The 20,048-nt window shown below is 37.6% G+C and overlaps 2 protein-coding genes across 4 annotated transcripts; one reads left to right on the forward strand and one right to left on the reverse strand.

Annotated features, from left to right (window-relative positions):
* The first annotated feature begins 8,282 nt into the window (after nt 1-8,282).
* LOC143538337 (formamidopyrimidine-DNA glycosylase-like) lies at nt 8,283-13,277 on the forward strand. Of its 2 annotated transcripts, none has more exons than XM_077031917.1 (10): nt 8,283-8,541; nt 9,110-9,161; nt 9,947-10,004; nt 10,140-10,208; nt 10,309-10,434; nt 10,516-10,566; nt 10,915-10,992; nt 11,497-11,596; nt 12,533-12,567; nt 12,652-13,277. In XM_077031917.1, exons 1-10 carry the CDS (start codon nt 8,313-8,315, stop codon nt 13,063-13,065), a joined length of 1,212 nt encoding a protein of 403 aa, XP_076888032.1. In that variant the 5' UTR covers nt 8,283-8,312; the 3' UTR covers nt 13,066-13,277. The 2 variants fall into 2 exon arrangements, with proteins under 2 accessions (XP_076888032.1, XP_076888031.1); XM_077031916.1 differs by lacking the exon at nt 11,497-11,596 and adding an exon at nt 11,635-11,737.
* A 355-nt stretch (nt 13,278-13,632) lies between these two features.
* On the reverse strand, nt 13,633-19,349 carry LOC143538338 (uncharacterized). Of its 2 annotated transcripts, XM_077031918.1 has the most exons (11): nt 19,092-19,349; nt 18,028-18,103; nt 17,163-17,257; nt 16,862-16,955; nt 16,695-16,771; nt 15,706-15,833; nt 15,431-15,502; nt 15,087-15,157; nt 14,687-14,762; nt 14,213-14,356; nt 13,633-13,738 (listed from the first exon to the last, which is right to left on the reverse strand). In XM_077031918.1, the coding sequence occupies exons 1-11, from the start codon at nt 19,347-19,349 to the stop codon at nt 13,699-13,701; spliced, it is 1,131 nt and encodes a 376-aa protein (XP_076888033.1). In that variant the 3' UTR covers nt 13,633-13,698. The 2 variants fall into 2 exon arrangements, with proteins under 2 accessions (XP_076888033.1, XP_076888034.1); XM_077031919.1 differs by lacking the exon at nt 15,087-15,157 and having other exon boundaries at nt 15,438-15,502; nt 19,092-19,241.
* Nucleotides 19,350-20,048: the final 699 nt, after the last annotated feature.

Raw genomic sequence — 20,048 nt, forward strand, 5'->3', positions numbered from 1 at the left:
GAGAGAAAGAGGCGGGAGGGAAAATATATTTTAAATGTCAAGTTTTAAAAGAAAATAATTAAATTTTAAATCATAAAAAGAATCGGATCGGAAAACGGGTACCTGGGTCGGGTCGGATCGGGGCAGATGTCACAGTCTCCCCTACTTTAAGAAATTTCGTCCCGAAATTTATCTCGAAGTAGGCTGCGCAGAGAACAGGTGCGGGTACTTGATCTTCATTTGATCTTCCCTTTCCCATGTAAACTCGGCTCCGCGCTTGGACTCCCAGCAAACTTTCACGATAGGGATGCGACTGCGCTTGGTTTGCTTAACCTCGCGATCCATAATCTCAACAAGCTTCTCAATGAAATGCATAGATTCATCAACTTGAACTTCATCAAGTGGAATGTGAAGGTTCTCGTCGGCTAAACACTTCTTGAGATTGGATACATGGAACGTTGGATGCACATTACTGAGCGCGGGCGGCAGGTCAAGTCTGTAGGCAACTTTTCCTACACGCGCGAGGATCTTAAATGGTCCAACATATCGAGGAGCAAGCTTACCTTTCTTCCCAAAGCGGACAACACCCTTCCAGGGCGACACTTTGAGGAGAACAAGATCACCAACTTGAAATTCGAGAGGCTTCCGCCTGCGATCTGCGTAACTCTTCTGTCGGCTTCTGGCAGTCAGCAGATGATCACGGATCTTGGCGATCTTATCGGTTGTCTCTTGAACTAGTTCGGGTCCTGTGATTTGTACTTCACCCACTTCGCTCCAACAAATCGGAGAACGGCACTTTCGACCGTAAAGTGCTTCAAATGGGGCCGTACCAATGCTGGAGTGATAGCTGTTATTATAAGAGAACTCGATTAAAGGCAGGTGCGAATCCCAATTACCTCCAAAATCAAGAACACAAGATCGGAGCATATCCTCAAGGGTTTGAATGGTTCGCTCAGACTGTCCGTCAGTCTGAGGATGATATGCAGTACTCATGTCCAAACGAGTTCCTAACGCAGATTGGAGAGATTTCCAAAAGCGAGATATAAAACGGCCATCGCGATCGGATATGATGCTCAAAGGAGTACCATGGCGGCAGACAATTTCCTTGACATAAAGCTGCGCGAGATGCTCAACACGGTAGTTTTCACGAATGGGCAGAAAGTGAGCAGACTTAGTCAAACGATCCACTATTACCCAAATGCTATCATGTTTGCTTGCTGTCAAAGGTAACTTGGTAATAAAGTCCATCGCTACACATTCCCATTTCCACGTAGGAATTTCTGGTTGTTCGAGCAAACCAGATGGGCGTTGATGTTCAGCTTTTACCTTAGAACATGTCAGGCATCTAGCTACGAACACAGCAATATCCTTTTTCATACCGGGCCACCAATAAGTAATGCGCAAATCCTTGTACATCTTATCAGCGCCAGGATGAATAGAATACCGAGATTTGTGCGCTTCACTCAGGATATCAGCGCGAAGATTCTCATTAAAGGGAATCCAGATGCGATTAAGATAACAAAGAATTCCACTCAGATTAGGGACAAAATGCGCTTCCGCGCCACACGCTAACTCGGCGCGAAGGTTACCATTACTGATGGATGCGCGCTGCGCGTCACGAATGCGCGATTCAAGGTTGCTTTGGATCGGCGCGAAGTGAAGCTGCGTGCGCGGCAAGATACAGTTAAGCTGGCAGGGTTTTCGGCTGAGCGCATCGGCTACCACATTAGCCTTACCAGGATGATACCGGATCTCACAATCGTAATCGCTGATGAGTTCGTTCCATCGGCGTTGCCTCATGTTAAGTTCCTTCTGATCAAAGATATGCTGAAGGCTTTTATGGTCAGTGTAGAGGATACACTTAGTACCATAAAGGTAGTGTCTCCAGATCTTTAAGGCAAAAACAACTGCACCAAGTTCGAGGTCGTGAGTTGTATAATTCTTTTCATGAACCTTGAGTTGCCTTGATGCGTAAGCGATAACCTTGCCTCGTTGCATAAGAACACAACCGAGACCTTGGTTGGATGCATCGCAATACACGACAAAATCATCATTACCCTCAGGTAGCGCAAGAACAGGAGCTTCACACAACAAACGCTTGAGCGTTAGAAAGGCTTCTTCTTGCTTCGAGCCCCAAATATACGGCTTACCTTTGTGCGTTAGAGCTGTTAAAGGCAAAGCGATCTTCGAGAAGTTCGAAATGAAGCGCCGGTAATAACCAGCTAAGCCCAGAAAGGAACGGATCTCAGAAGGAGTGGTCGGCGTAATCCAGTTCTTGATTGCTTCAATCTTGGATGGGTCGACATGAATACCCATCTTGTTCACAATATGGCCAACAAACTGTACTTCAACAGACCAGAATTCACACTTGGAAAGCTTAGCATAGAGTTGCTCAGTTCGAAGCTTTTGCAACACCAACCGAAGATGTTGCTCATGCTCGGCCTTGGTCTTAGAATAAATCAGAACGTCATCGATAAACACAATCACGAATTTATCCAAGAAAGGCCTACACACCCGATTCATTAGATCCATGAAAACGGCGGGTGCGTTGGTTAAACCGAAGGACATGACCAAGAATTCAAAATGGCCATAACGAGTTCGAAAAGCAGTCTTCGGAACATCTTCATCGCGGATGCGCAACTGGTGATAGCCAGAGCGGAGATCAATCTTGGAGAAACAAGAGGCACCTTGGAGTTGATCAAAGAGGTCGTCAATACGCGATAAGGGATACCGGTTCTTAATGGTGAGTTTGTTCAACTCGCGGTAATCAATACACATGCGAAACGATCCATCTTTCTTTTTAACGAACAACACCGGAGCACCCCAGGGCGAAGAGCTAGGGCGAATGAATCCTTTAGCAATCAACTCTTGAAGTTGGCTTGCCAATTCTTGCATCTCAGCGGGCGCAAGACGGTAAGGAGATTTAGCTACGGGGGAAGCACCAGGGACAAGATCAATACGGAACTCGACTTCACGAGCGGGAGGGATACCAGGAAGATCATCAGGAAAGACTTCAGGGAAATCACGCACAACAGGGATATCGCGAAGCTTCTTTTCTTCAGCAGGTTTAACCACATGGGCTAAGAATGCAATACACCTTTTCCGCATGAGCCTTCGGGCTTCGGCGCAAGACATAAGTTTAAGACCGCGGGAGGGTTTCTCGCCGTAGATATGAAGATCACCATTTTCTCGAGGTATGCGAATCATCTTCTTGGCGCAAATAACTTCGGCGCGATTCTTCGAGAGCCAGTCCATACCAATAATAACATCAAAACTTCCAAGAGGCATGGGGATGAGGTCGATTAGAAAATCGCTTTCGTTAAGGTTAAGCGTGCAATCTTTAATCACTGAGTTAATTAAAACAGTTTCGCCATTAGCCAATTCAACTGAAAAATTTTCTTTTAAATCGATGCGCGGTCGCGCAAGCTTCTGCTCAAATGCGCGAGAAATAAAACTTCGATCGGCGCCAGTATCAAAAAGTACAGAAGCATAAAATCCGTTAAGTAAAAATGTACCATTAACTACGTCATTATTCGCTTGCGCTTGGTGCGCGGTTATGTTAAAAGCTCGTCCGCGTGTCACTTGGTTCGAAATCTGGTTCACCGGATTCGCTTGCGTAATCTGAACTTGTAGCCTTGGGCACGCGTTCCGGAAATGACTGGGATCACCGCAGTTAAAGCACGACCTGGGTCGTGGGTTTTGGTATGTTGGTTGTGGGTTCTGCAGGTAGGCTGGTGGTGTTTGCGCAGTTGGGTTGGCGGAAGGGACTCTACAGTACTCAGCAGAGTGACCAACGCGGCCACATCGGTTACATTGTCGACACGGGGTTTGGGTTGGGTGGTGAAGTCTACAGGTTGGGCAAAAGGGTTGATTTCCTGTGTAAGGTTTCTTAGGTGGCGGGGCAGGGAGTGCGGGATTGGTTAAGGCATAGTTATGGACTACAGGAGGTGTTGGGTAGGTTGACAGTGGGTTAGGCGCGTAAACTGGAGGTTGGTAGATGGGTTGCTGGACAATGGGCGGGTTGGTAAGCGCATAGGCTTTGCGCCTGCGCTTGAGGTTGTTACGGTTTGAGGGTTCTGGTTTGGTTTCTGTTGGTTCAGGGACAGTCTTGGTGAGTTTGGTCTTCTCAGATCCCCGCAGGAACAGGGTTCCTGCTCTGACATGGTTGTCGCTGAGCACAGCGGCCAATTCGATGGCGTCAGAGAGGGTTACTGGGTTTCTGGCCCATACAGAATCTTGAATTTCCATGGGGAGACCCCCAAGGAATTTCTCGATGGCTCGGCGGGAAGGGGTAACAAGGTGAGGGACAAGCATGCTTAGTTCATGGAAGCGCGTCGCGTACTCGCGCGCTTCACCGCTGTATTGCTTAAGATTCCAAAATTCTTCCTCCAGGCGCTTAACTTCGTAGGGAGGGCAGAATTCTCGCGTCAGAATTTCCTTAAATTCCTCCCAGAGCATGCTGGAAGCAGCTTCTGCGCCACGCGCATGAGCTACTCCATTCCACCATGTAAGCGCTCTAGATTCCAGGACACTGGAAGCATATAGGGTTCGTCTGTCCGAGGGGCATTGGGTGTGGAGGAAAGTGTTTTCTATTTTCTCAAGCCACTGGAGCATCACGGTGGCTCCTTCAAGGCCTGTGAATTTTGGAGGGTTACCCGCGTTAAAGGACTTAATGTTGTAATCAGAGGTGTTGGTATTGTTTTGGCTCAAAGCTTGAGCTATTGCGGCGGCCATTTCCTGGGAACGTTGCTGCCTGCGTCTGCGCGAGGCTTCTCTCCTCTGATGTCGGCGAGATAGCGGAGGCATTCTATAAAAGTTTTAGTTTTGTTAATATCTTAGCGCAAAGTATAATCTTATAAAGCTTGGTTTCGCGGGGTTAGATACCATCAACAGTTAAAGTAAAACATGAATTTGAATGCAAACTTAATACAGATAACAAAATCGAATCGAGAATCGACAATTCATGTATCACCATGACTTTCCGAATTCTCAATTTAAAATGACTAGTAAACGAGTATTGGAGATTGACGATTCATGTATCACCATGACTTTTCAATCCTCAATATAAAATATTCAAGAAAATGAGTATTGGAGGTTGACAATTCATGTATCATCATGACTTTTCAAGTCTCCAACCTCAGAACATAATCGTAAATGGAATTTGAAAATCAACTATTCATGTATCACCATGACTTTTCGGATTTTCAATCCCAACAAACGAATATGTAAGTAAAATCAATAAAAATCGAAATTCAACAAAAATCGAAATATCGCGGAATAAAACATAAAATCATATACTGCGTCTGCGCAAGCATATTTATAAATAACGAGTAATTAACAATAAGCGCGCAAACATGAGATTTCTCTCATGCGCGAGAAGGGACTCATAGGTATTCTAGGCCGTTACGTCTAACCACCTATCCAAAAGTCAACGAGCTCTGATACCAATCTGTAACACCCCGACCAAAGGCGGATTATACATCGAGGCGCCACATATTGTTTCATTACTCGTGACACTATTGGGTGTCAATATTTAATAAATATATTCATTCACGCACGCGCAACGTAAACACAAGATAACATAAATCAATATTTTAAAAGGCAAAAATATTCGAACAACAATAACTTGTCTTGATACATTTTAATCTAGGTCCAAAAGTAAAAACGTCCTACGTGTCCACAAGCTCCAAAAACAGCTACAGCAAACCTGAACATGTGTTAAAATAAACGTCAAACACTTGCGTGTTGGTGAGAAATCAAGTTTAATAGATAATAATAGATAACAATAATCACTGCGCGCAACACGTGTATGTCTGGTGTTTAACAAGGGTGTAATCAGATTGTGATCAAGCCTAAATAGATCATAGTTCATAGTTCAATCCGTGCTCCCAATTGAGCACAAAAACAAGAAAACATCTGTGCAAGTGTAAACAAAGAAAACCGTAAACGATAGGTCTCCCGTGTTCATCTAATGGATCCATGAAAACTTCGGAATAGGCCGAACAAAGCGGTTAATGATACACACATACAAATAAACAGCCAAGTAAACGTCCTCAACACATGGGATACTGTGCGACTAAAGTTCATAAACCAGTTTAAGACTCAAGTTTGTACGAACACATGAACATCCCAAAACATTAAAAATAAAAAGGGATTAGGTACGAGATTACTCACTTGATAACGGCGCGGTGTAAGATAAAGCAAGAACCAACTCTTAACAAGCAAAGTTATCCTATAATTAAAGATTATCGTTTTAATGATTTGTTTTAAGTCTTGATTATAAGTTAGCATAATTAATAAGTAAATTATTATATATTATATATTATATATTACCGGAAATCAGGGCAGAACAGGAGAGAAGACGAAGGCAGAGAGAGGAGATGGCAGAGGATCAACGGTAGAGAGCAAGGAAGAGAAAGATAATAAGTGTTTGTGTGTGTAGTGTTAAGAAAGTAGCATTATTATTTATAGGGAAACCCTAGGGAACACAATCCCTAGAAAAGAGGAAAAGATCTTTAACAGGATCAAGCAAAAGATAACAAAAGCAAAAAGGTTCCAAAAGCAAAAGATACCAAAAGATATGGCAGCTGCATGGGACAAGAGAAAGCTGACAGGGAACAGTAAACAGGCATGGGAGGGTCAGATAAAGGTACTGGTCAAAGCATGGAAAAGCAGATCTCAAAAGATAATGTCAGTCACTTTTTCTGTCAACCAATGGGGTTGGTGCGCATGCTGCGCCGAAAGTGGCTTTTCAGACATAAGATAGGTCAGGTCAAAGGCACAGAAGATAAGACATCACAAAAGTAAACAGCTGGATTAAACAGAAGAAAAGACTCAAAGGGGTTAGCGCGAGAAGGCTCGAGCGCGCGAGCGCGAAGGCAGACACAGAAAGTCAAGAGTGCGCGAGCGCGAAGGCAGACAGAACCAACCTTAGCGCGCCGCGGGAAGAACTACAATTCTAAGCGCGCCGCGGGAAGAACTTCAATTCTAAGCGCGTCGCGGGAAGAACTATAATCCTTAGCGCGCTGCGGGGACAGTTCGCCTCGCGTATCGCAGCAACAGACGGTCTTCACGCAGGCTTCCTTGTAAGGAGTCTGGCGCGTGGAGCTGCGCAGACATCCTTAGGCGGGAAGAAACAAAGGACGAAGAGTTAAGAGAAAAAGGGGTTCAAGACTAGGGCGGGACGGCGACAAGAGAGAAAAGAAGGCGGAAAGAAACAGAAGAAGAGGGACGGGACGGCGGAAAGGAAGAGAGAGAAAGAGGCGGGAGGGAAAATATATTTTAAATGTCAAGTTTTAAAAGAAAATAATTAAATTTTAAATCATAAAAAGAATCGGATCGGAAAACGGGTACCTGGGTCGGGTCGGATCGGGGCAGATGTCACATAAACGGGTTATAACACCTCATTATATTAAATTAATCTTAGAAAATATTTGATATAAAAATCCTACAAAATAGGGATATACTAAAAATTAATATTCTATTTTATTTTAAAAAAATATTATTTATAATTAAGAAACAAAATTTTATAATAAAGAAAATAAACGGATAATTGGTATCACCAAACCCAGATATCTGTTAAACCGGATTATAACATATCATTTATTTGTGAAACCATTTTATCATCAAAACTCAAGTATATTAATTGTTAACTTTCTTACGATAAATAAAATTAAAAATCCAAATATACATATATAAATATTAAAAACGAATAATGTAAAACAACCCCTGTAATACAGGGGATAAAATCTAGTGTAATATAATAAGTAAATATATCATTAAATGAGTTGAAATTTAAGTTCAAGCTCAACTCATAAAAAGCTGAGCAAGTTCTTTTGTATACACAAGTTCGATAAAGACGCACAAAATTTGATAAATATAAAAGCAAAAATTAATAATACGAACTTAGATTGATGTAATTATGCAAAACTTGAATTTAGAAAGTGTAACATCATACAACATACGGCTATAATGTTTACTAAATTTAGATGAGTGAGTTGTCAAGCAAGCCAACGAGCGAACTTACTTTCATTTGAGGAGATGATTTCAAGTGAGCCACGAGGTTTTTAACAGTAAGTTTTTCGAGGGAGAAGATTCTCTTACTGGAAATTTTGTTTTGGTTGGGCCTAACCCAAAAGCAACCTAAGGGGTGGCCCATTAGTAGTTAGCAAGCCCACTTAATAATCGTTGCTGACGTGGCATCATATAATTCGACGAAACAAGCTCACTGTTCGTACCGTATGCAACGGTGTCAAACCTGCAACACTTACACTTACATACACACACACACACACCCCCCTAAACCAAAAAAGCGCGCGAACATCAAGAAAACAATGCCGGAGCTTCCAGAGGTGGAGGCAGCTCGAAGAGCCATAGCGGAAAACTGCATCGGAAAGAAGATCAAGCGATCCGTCGTGGCGGATGACAGTAAGGTCATCGACGGCGTGTCACGTGCCGAGTTTGAAGCCTCGCTGACCGGAAAAACAATCGTGGCGGCTAACCGTAAGGGGAAGAATATGTGGATCCAGCTTGACTCTCCTCCGTATCCGTCTTTCCAGTTCGGTTAGTACGCCCAATTTTACAAACCCTAGATACTTACAATTTCACACGTGCATTGGTATATGTGTAAGTTAGGGGTGTGCACTTAGCTTCTGTTCGGTTATTAGCCTCAACCAATTGGTTTTCGACTTTTCGGTTAATCCGTTCGGTTTATTCGGTTAATAACCAAAAACTTGTGCTAAAACTATTACTTAAAATGCATAAATTGAATGTATAAATACATGAAATGTAGGTATGTATACAGGAAATGGTGGTATAAAATATGAAATACATGAAATGGAGGTATAAAAACTTCAAATATATGAAAATAGAACGGTTCGTTCAGTTAATTGAGGGTACAAGAAATAACTGATAACTGCTTTTGGTTAAAGGTTTATTTTGGTTCAGTTTTGTCGGTTTTCGGTTAATGGTTTTTTTATTGCTCACTATATAACAAAGATTCGTAGCAACGAGATGCATGAATCGCCGATTCGCTGGTGTGAATTGGAGGCTGGTTGTTTAGAATTAGGTTTTCTGGATAGTTGAATGTTGAATGCTTACATGTTTGTTAATTTTGAGGTCTGTGTTTCAGGAATGGCTGGGGCTATATATATTAAAGGTGTTGCTGTAACCAAGTATAAAAGGTAACGAGTTTATTTTTATAGTAGAAATAATTACGGGTGCAAACAAGCCGATCGATAGAAAGTTTGAAACAAGCCGAACTTTCTCAAGCTCAAGTCAAGCCCGGGCCTCAAATAAAGCTCATATAGATATGGAGCCCAAGCTAAAGCCTTGTGTAATTTAAGTTTTACCTATATTGGACTTCAATGTATTAACACTTCACAGCCAGGCTCGACCCGAACTTTGGCTCGCTTGAGGTACTAAATTAGGTCAAGCCAAGCTTAGGCTCGTTTAAGGTTTTTCTCAGAGTATATAAAATAATAAAAAATAGATATAAGCTAATTAATAAATAACAAACGAGTCGAGCTTAAGCTCGGCTCGGCTCGTTTACACCTCTAGAAATAATTAGGGCTTGATTGCTCAAAACATTATTTTGTGAGTTTATTTGCACTGAAATATTGAAGTGCACTGGTTTGGAGAAAAGATTGAAATATTTAGTTATTCTAGAGTTTCATTAGTTGAATTACATTTATTAGAAACGATTAGGGTATGTTTTTGTGCACATGGTTTCACATATTCTGTAAAAGACTTGTATAGCTTTAAAGAGCTCGAGGTCGAGCATGACTTGTATAGCTTTAAAGAGCTCAAGGTCAACTCGTGTAGAAACAATTAGAGCTTGCTTGTTAAAATATAAGTTTATAAGTTAAAACAAACTGTAGCATTTAGATTGGCTGATGTTATGTTCCAAATATGATGTTTGGTTTTCTTAATTGTAAAGTTGATACCTAGACTGGTTTATTGCTTACAGGTCTGCAGTTAGTGATACAGATGAGTGGCCTTCCAAATATTCCAAAGTATTTATAGAAGTAAGACATGAGTACCTTATCTTAAACAACTAATTTCATTTGTTTGAACTTTGAATTATTATAATGTTAGTTTTGCCCTTGGAAGATGTTAATATTTGTTCTCTCTGTACACTCTTCTTTGGTTTATAATGCCAGCTTGATGATGGTTTGGAGCTGTCGTTTACTGACAAAAGGCGATTTGCAAAAGTCCGTTTACTTAAAAATGTATGATGATATTAGTTACACATATATCACTCGTTTTTATTTTGCTTTAGGCAACAACTAGTTATTGGATTTTTATTCTTTTGATGATATCTAATGACAGCCGGCTATTGTGGCCCCGATATCTGAACTTGGTCCAGATGCCTTATTGGAGCCAATGACAGAAGATGAACTCTTTAAAGCATTGAGTAAGAAGAAGATTACCATAAAGGCTCTCTTACTCGATCAGGTTGGGACTATGCATGAGTCTTAATGATCATTTAGTTATTAAAACTTGCAAAAAAAATTAATCATGTCTTCATCTTGGCAGAGCTTTATCTCAGGTGTTGGCAATTGGATTGCAGATGAAGTGCTATATCAGGTTTTATTTGTTTCCTAAAACTTATCTTTTGAACACAATATACATTTGTTCTTTCGTTTCAAATTTTCATTCTAGTTTAAGAGTTGACAATTTCAATCAGTTAATTTTTTTATTGGTCAAACTGGGTTATGTTTTATCTATAAACGGGTCAAAGATGGGATATAAAAAGTTGAGCTTCTTAGGTATTCATGTGTCTTCTATCATTTACTTGTGTTTTATTGTTATCCTTGTTTTACAGTTCTATCTAATATTCATTTTATTTTCTGTCACAAATCTCATTGTGCTCTTAACATGATCTGTATCTGATGATACTTGTTAGTACTTATGTAATAATTAACTTATTTTCAGGCAAAAATCCATCCACTACAGAGTGCTGCCAACATTCCCAAAGAAGGATGTGCAGCACTCCACAAGTCCCTTAAAGAGGTGAGTAAACAATTATTTTTAGCTTTATTTTTAACTTGTTAAATGTTAAATAAAGAAGTGGCAATTTTGCTTACAAGTGGCCCAATTGGGCCATCTTTATTTATTTGATGGAACCAATAGGTAATCTTTATTCTTTAAAGAGCTAGCGTCAAAGCATCTTCAGTGTGCACACTATAATCTTACCACTAAATTAGTGTAGAAACTAAGGGATCTTATTTACTTATTCACATATGGTTCCATTTTTTTTCTCTTTTTGCTCAAACATGTACACCACCTTTTTAGTTAATGTAAAATACAAAATAAAAGTATCATTAATTAACAGTAATAAAGTATAAAACATTATTTATTCTCTTAAATCATTTTCTTCAGAAACTAGACGATAATAATTTTGTCTTGAACAAAAAGTGTTAACAGGTCAACCCAACTCATTTGGCATACCCTTTTTTGCTACTTCTACTGTTAATCTATGTAGTTTACAGTGAGTATAGAGGATACTATTTGTAGGTTATTGAGCATTCAGTTGAAGTTGATGCTGACAGCAGTCGTTTTCCTGCTGATTGGTTGTTTCATTCTAGATGGGGCAAAAAACCTGGAAAAATAAATGGTAAGATTGTATTTGACAAACGCTTATTGTATTTACAGGTTATTGAGCAAGCTGTTGAAGTTGGGGCTGATAGTAGCCAGTTTCCTAGTAACTGGATTTTTCATTCCAGAGAAAAGAAGCCCAAAAAGGCTTTTGTAGATGGTTTGGCTCTTCAACTGTTCTTTTTATCACATTACGGGAGGGTTATTTGTTGTAGTTGTGACCATTTTAACACGTTTATTTATGAAGGGATTGATTTGGGTTCTGTCTAAAAGGGGTACGGGCCAAAAATCTTGTATGCAAACAGCCTTTTAAAATAGTTTGTGTCTAGGTTATTATTGTAAAAAAAGTTGTTTTGAATCATAATTAACCGTCGATAGGTGTGCATGGGCTGTTTTAGGCTCAAACCGAAATTTTGGTTTTTAGTTACATGCAGAACCAAACTGAGTCGAAAGTTCAATCTTTACGAAAACATAAAACCAAATCGTTGGTTATTGTTTCAGTTCGGTTATTTTGGCTTCATGAACACTCCTAACCGTTGATCATCCTGAACTAACCTGCATCATAACCGTCAACTAGGTCAAGCAAATTGTGAGTTGCAAGTTGAAAGTCACATTATGTTAATTTTTTATGCTTAAAGATAATCTTTTTGATCAATTATCATTCGCAGATTTAGAATATTAATGCAATAATATATTTTTGTAATCATTATTGGAGTGCACACGAAAGTTTTTGCGGGTTAACATAAGTCACCCGCTCTAATACTCTACTATCGTGCCACCCCTACCATGTTTTTGCTTGGTATTTTCATGACTAGCTTTAAAAAAGGCAGTCAAAATTCTTAAGCAGCTGTTAGTTTTCTTGTTTCAGTTGATGGTTTTTTCTGCGCCAAACTAGCTTTGATAAAGCCGGTCAAAATTTTCAACTGAAGATTTTACTTTTTAAATTCTATGGCAGGAAAGGCGATTGACTTTATCAATGCTGGAGGCAGGGTATGTCTGTTCCAAATCAGTTTTACTTTTTCATGACGCTTTGATTGATTATTGGAGCATATGCTATTTTTTTTGGTTTGGTAGACAACTGCATATGTACCCGAGTTACAAAAGCTAAGTGGAGACCAAGCAGTCAAAGCGGTGGCCAAACTACAGAAGAAGTCTAGCAATAAGAAGAACAATGATGAAGGCGGTAGTGAGGATGAAGTTGCAAAACCGAAAGGAGGGAAGAAAACGACCCAAAGTAAAGCTAAGAAGCCTCCTGCAAAACGCAAGACTGACACGAGTGATGAGGATAATGATGATGCCGATGATGAGGAAAAACCTGCAACGAAAAAAAAGTCAAAGGGTGGTATGGGAAATAAAAAGTCAACTGCTAGAAAGAAGTCAAAGGAAAGTGAGAGCGATGATGGTGATGAGGATGAGTATGAGGTGGTGGAAGTGACGGTCGCTAAGAAAGCGCAGACTGGTAGGCCGACTAGGAAGAGGGCAAAATAGTCTTTTAACTGCTTCGGTTTTTAGGTTGGGGAAAAACATGTGAAACGGCAAGGGAGCATGTGTTGACTTCTATTTTTTGTAACCATTATGTTTGTTGCCAGCTAAGGAACTTGTAACCTTGTTTTTGTACCACGGGGAACCAGTTTTAACTTTTTAAGTGGTGTTTATGTCTAGGTTGTTTTCATGAAGATTTCAGGTTTCATTGCTTAGTGTTGTGTCAAAAAACGACAAAGCCAGATTGGCCATTTTGTTTGTGTTAGGGTTAGATTTTGACACTCTGAATTTGGTTTTTTTTATACATTTCTTAAAAACTAGATTGTATTCAAAATAAAAAAATGAAAATGGTAGTTAATGAATGTAATTTACAGCAGACACAAGATTAAGACTACACATTTTGAATGAAAAGCAGAAATTGCTTTGGTTTGGACGATTCGATAAATTTGAATTGTTTTTAAATACCCCTATAGTTTTTCATGTGAATTGTTTGCCCTCATCTGCTTTGCAATAAGACATCATATATATAAAATAAATGCAGAAACTATACATATAGTGACTATTAATATGCATTCCCTTACAAAACAATCTCCAGTATCAGGTGAAATATATACCCATACCCTCATCTACATGTCATAATCAGAGGAAGTATTTGAGAGCATCAACAACTTTCTCAGGCCTGAAACAAATTCAATCTATTGTCAGAGCTATGCCGGTGCACACACAGACACACACCGTGTTACAAGGAGAATTCTGTGATGGAAATTGAGGTGGCAGTCCATGTGTACGGTTGAGCAAAAATTTGAAAAAAATAAATATTTTTTTAGTTTGTATTGTCATGTCATCGACGTTTCTACAAAAATACACAGAGACTGCCACCTTAACTGCTAAGCAAATAAACTGGTTTAACAAATACTAAAATAAACACTATAAAACAATATATTATTGATATCTTCTAAGTAAAGTGATTATAAATCTATATTACTAATATAATAATATAGTATCTTGTTAATAAAACAATTTGGACATTGTAAACATTTTATAAAACACATTAGGCATTTTTGGCCCCGTTTAACTTGTTATAACAATTTATAAACCGACTTGACCCATTTCAGTATGAATGGATTAGCAGAAAAGCGTTTAAATAATTTACCAGTCTTCTTGAGGCATATGACCAGCCCCTTCAATTAACTTCAGAGTTACTGCAGACGGGTTTCCTTTTTGAAATTCCTCTGCAATTGATTGAGGAAGATATTTGTCCGATATACCCCAAGCAACTAATATCGGTTTATCCCACCTATCTCCAAAAAAGCTAATTTTTTATAACTTGAAATACATGATGTTTCTATTACAAAAAACCATAATCTTTGTATAAATTTTGCAGGTAAGTTTCTGAACAAAAATAATTGTACTTCCCCGTCTTGCGCAGTTAAGCCCCTGAGGTTTTGTTCAAGGATTGATCTGCAAAAGACGGGAAAGTACGATGGTTTATCTGACAAAAACACTAGTTTGGGGACCGGAATCATGCAAGCTTTTATTTAGGGACTTATCTGCAAAATTGGGGAAGTACAATGGGTATCTATAACAAAATAATATTAATACTTGGATATTTGAAATATAGTTTTACCTCCCAGATGCAAAGCCATCGGCTATCTGGCTTGCGGTCCCTCTGAAGTTGATTCTTTTGGCAGCTTCAAGCAAAGCTAAAACATAAAAAAAGAAAAAAAAGAAAAAAAGAAGGATTTTTTTTAATACAGTAATATCTTTAAGGGTTCAAATTTGCTCAAGCTAAAATGTAGAAAGAAAACAGGTCAAATGGTTTGACAATCATCCATATGAGTTCAAATGCATAAAAGTTAAAACCTCTTATTTAACCAACTGATAATAATAAGATTCACGAAGAAAAAAAAGTGTTTGTAGGTCGACCTATATTCATCAAAAACCTATTTTGATGAGTTACCCAACATGCCCAGCCTGCCCATTATGATACTTCGACTAGAAGAAAAGGAAGAAGGCAAATTACAAACCAAATCCAGGTCCACTGCTTCTCAGATATGGTAGCCGATAAACATCAGCCTTTTCAGTCTTCAGGACATAACTGTCAAGAAACAGTAAACATAAGAAAATAGCAAACTTAAATTGTCAAGCCCAATAAAAAAAAATAAAAAAAAGTGCTGATTTAGTTTTGTGAAGCAGCATTCATAAAGATTGATAATCAATGTGTTTTCCACATTTTTTAACATAACTTACACTTGCTCAAATATGCTAAAAGTTAATTGAGCACTCCCCTGTCTTATTTTTGTATATTTTAACCATTTTAAATAACTAAAAATAAGTCCATAATAAATAAAATGCACTATTGGATACGTACGCGCTACCTGCTTCAATAAACCGCTCAGCCATTATTGCATTTTGGCAAGTGAATTCACCAAGCAGCGGAATTCTGTAAATAAATAAGAGTCATAATAATATTGTCAGTGTTTTATATCTGATGCAACATTTTATTTACTGATGTGTCAAAGTAAGAAAGCAGGATGAAAGGTATGATAAGTTGAAATGAGGATGCATGTTTTAATTAAAAAGTCTTATTAATATACTTACTGATGCTACATAAATAAAAATAAAAAACTGTCACAGAAGTTGCACCTGAGTTGTTGGAACAGTCCTGGAATAGGAGATGAAGCTGTCAAAGGAGTGTTCATTATTACAAGTTTGGATATCCTGCTTGGATTTTTTAAGGCCCATGTTAATCCAAAGGAACCTACAAGAAATCCCTAGAATAAAAGTGTAAAAACTTTAGATTAACAGATAGGTAAGGACTAACACGTATAAAATAAAGAAAATATCACTCTTCAAAACATAGACAACGAGATAAACAGTATGACGACTGTCTGGCAGATCATCTATATGAAATTAGTTGACTATCTGATGATGTGGCATGATATGAATGGCTTACAAACATAACAAGGCCTTATCAGTTAATTTTATGCCTGATATTGCCATGTCTATGTATCCTTTTTTGAGTTGTTAGAAGGGAATGTATTGTCAATTAAAAAGGTGCGGCATTAAGAAGCTATACTTTGTGGTGCATAAAGCCATAACGGCGTAAAGAAAAATTAGACCTTAATTGACTAAAACTTAAGAATTTGTCACTTAAACATATGAGTAAAGATTTATTGATAGATTCTTAAGTAATAAGTAGTATATACAGCAAACAATTTTAAAAATAAACTACTCATTTTCTCTTAAGAAAATAATTAGATTCCAATAACTACACTAACTCCCAATACCTATGTAAAGGTTTGATATAATAAATGCAAATAGTTGCACTCTATCTATTTTTAACTACATTTTCTCAAATTTATCCAAACAAAAAGACCTTTATTTCTTTAAACTGACAACATTCAGTATATGGGGTCTACCCATAGTTCATAGTTGTTACAAAATTGGTTTGTTTGATATATTCTGTATATTGGTGGTCTAAGGGGATATATTTCCAATAGATAAATATGAAATTATTTGATGTCCTAAATAGGTGTATAAAGATTTGAAGTAAAAAAGTCAGCATGAGCCCAAAAAATTCAAATTCACATACACACATCATGTATAAACCAACGTGTGAAATTAGTTCAAACCTGAACCACTAATGTGAAAGGAGAATTGATCTCCAGCACATCAAACAATTTATCCAGTTGTTCATGGTACTCTCGCTCTGTCAACAAAAACTTGGTTAGATTTATGACACATCATACAATATGAATTTATCTTAAAATATTAATTCTCCTCTGAGAAAATCACACACCAGTGTAGTCAAAGCCATATCCTGCCTGTGGCTTGTCACTGAAACCAAATCCTATCCAATCAGGCGCGAAACAATGGAAACCAGCATCCGCCAACTAAATGTTCATACGAAAGATATCAATAATTACTAGAGAATAGACATATTCAATTCAAATTATGCTAACATGTTATCTGTAATTATCCCTGAATAAAAGTTGAAATAATCAAACATTTACACGGAAGAATCAGAAACAGAACCTGTAATTATCTCTGAATAAAAGTTGAATAATCAAACATTTACATGGAAGAATCAGAAACAGAACCTGAGACATCACAACCCGATAACTGAACGACTGTGTTGGAGCACCATGCAGGAAAACAACAGTTCCACGTGAACCAAGCCGAGCATCAGATGAACCTGTAAAATTCAAAAATAAAATACCAGAAATATTATAAGATTTTTTTTTATCTAAGGGTATGTTTGGTATGACGTAATGGAATGGATGAGAGAATGGAATGGATGTGGGAATGGAATGGACCAAGGAATGAAATGGACCATTACCATTTCATTGTCATGTTTGATTACTATATAGGAATGGAATGAACATCCCTTTATTATTATTATTATTATTATTATTATTATTATTATTCCAGTAGTAATAGTAATAAATAATATTAATAATATGAATATTCGTATTAACTCATTTTTAAGACCTGCGCGTTTCAACGAGACCACAAAAACGAATAAAAATAATCATAAAAATGTTGAATCACGTATGCGTGTTATGAATCGTTGACTTGTCAAATAATTTTAATAATATTGATAATGTGATAATAACTCTAATATTTGTTATATTATAATATAAAAAATAATGATAATATAATAAAATTAATAGCAATAATATAATAATCCGATAATGTAATAATAATTATAATATAATAATAATCATAATATTATTATTATTATTGTTGTTGTTGTTGTTGATTCCATTCCTTGAAGGAATGAAAAAAAAGCACCTACTCCTTAAGGAATGAAAATCCTATATTTAGAAGGAATTTCATTCACTATGGAATGGTTCATTCCATTACCACATGACAACCAAACATGGTTTTTTTCATTCCTTTGGAATGACACATTCCATTCCGCCTCTCATTCTCTTATACCAAACGCTACCTAACAGTTTATACCTGTTTCTCTCACAAACCATCTAAAGCCTCCAGATTTGATGGTTTTACCATATTCCTTTCCCTTATCTTCTATTCTCTATACAATCATAATCGCATACTATTAACAGAAGTCGTAGCATCTTTGCTGATATAGATAACTTATAAGAAATCACATTATGAAGAAAAGAAATCCAGTGTTAACCTAAACACAAATGACTTCTTGATTATCTACACATTCCGATCGTTGTGTTAATCCAGTTTCAGTGTTGAATGAGCTAGCCTTTGAAGGCTTTGCAATTGCGATTCAGTTATGAATAATTTGTGCAAAATTTCAGTAGATGCTCACATAAAAACAGAATTAACCTAATGCACTTTATACGCAACATCAGTGTAAGCAGATTTCAGATCATTATCCAGAGGTTCACTATTCGATAGATGCTTAATTTCTAACAAAAGTATCCGAATTCTGTTATTTTCCAGCGTAAATTTAACCTAATCTCAAAGTGCATAGATCATTAGCAACTCAACAAACCACAAAATAGTAAGAATTGAACTCCGATCTCTAAATAATTACAAACCATAAACAATATTCCTGAATCAGTTTGACCTAATCACAAAGTGCATATATAATTAAGCAACTTAAAAACTACAGAATAGTAAGAACTCAGCTCCAATCTCTAAATGAAGATTTTCCTGAATCAATTTGGCCTAATCTCTAAGTGGCTAGATCATTAAGCAACTCAACAAACCACACATTAGTAGGAATTGAGCTCCGATTTCTAAATAACTACAAAACAGAAACGATTTACCTAAAATCTGACCTAATATCAAAGTGCACAGATCACTAACACAAAACAGTAACAATTGAGCTCCGGTTTTGTTGATATTATACTCAGTGATGACGTGTACCACCGATGCTGATGTGGAAGCTTGTATTAGTTAGTTGAAGATTAGTTTGTTAATGTCAATATAAGCAGTTAATGAAAAATCACTTCTCTGAATCTAACTAATTAGATAACATAAACGATTGACCTGAATCAGCTTGAATTAATCTCAAAGTGCATATATCATATAATAGAACTTACATAGAGCATCTGGCCTACGTTTCCGTCCTCAGCAGGCACTTCTGGAAGTTGAATAGCGCTCCGGCTCGAAGGATTATCCGTTACGAAACCGAAAGGATTAAACGACGGAGCTTCATCGTCCTTTTCGGAAGCTTTTGCGACGAGTTTTCGTGTGAGTGATAGTCTCCTGGTTGTGGTTGCGACGGTGCGGCTGTTGCCGGTGGATGAAGAATATGAGGCCGGAAAATGAAGTGGTTGGGAGGAAAGAGAGAGAGCCATCAACCACCAGATTCAGTTACAACTTCTGTTTGTGAATCAAACTCTTCACGCGCGCTTACGCGCATTTTTTCGCTATTTATTATTCTTTCTATATTTTTGTTTTTTTGTTTTTTTGTTTTTGTCATAGTAGCTTTTTTTTCTCAAAATTTTTTAGGATTTGGAATGAAAGGCGTATCGGAAAAAAATAAATATAAAGAGAGAGCAGGCCAAATTTCGAAGAAAAGTTAGGGAGGAGATGAGATTTGAGGAAATAATGAAGGTAAAGTCCAAATTTTTTTAAAATCTTGGAGCAAAATTTCAAATTTTTCCAAAACTTTTTTTCTCAAAATATCGTCTTGAGAGACTGTTTTTTTATGTTTCCTACCTTTTCCGTCCATATTTTCAAATTCTAGGAAAAAGGGATTTTCAAATCTCGTCTTGACAAACGAGATTCTACCACCACCACCCACCGTTCGCCTTCTATGTAACACCTCGGCTTTAAGCGGAATACGCCTGGGTATAACGTACAGATCACTCATAAGCTCGTTACGCTATTAAAGCGACAATAATTATATTCATTTCATTTCATTACATCACAAATACAAAATACAATAACTTTGAAATTTCATTATAATATGTTTCTAACAACCTAATGGTCCAACTAATCTAGTCTTCAATCCTTAAATTTTAACCTGCAGCACGTTTAAAATAATATATTTT

Source organism: Bidens hawaiensis, unplaced genomic scaffold, assembly GCF_021521415.1.
Source record: "Bidens hawaiensis isolate Kalapana, Puna unplaced genomic scaffold, B.hawaiensis_p1.1 tig00011610_1, whole genome shotgun sequence".
Taxonomy (NCBI): Eukaryota; Viridiplantae; Streptophyta; class Magnoliopsida; order Asterales; family Asteraceae; genus Bidens; species Bidens hawaiensis.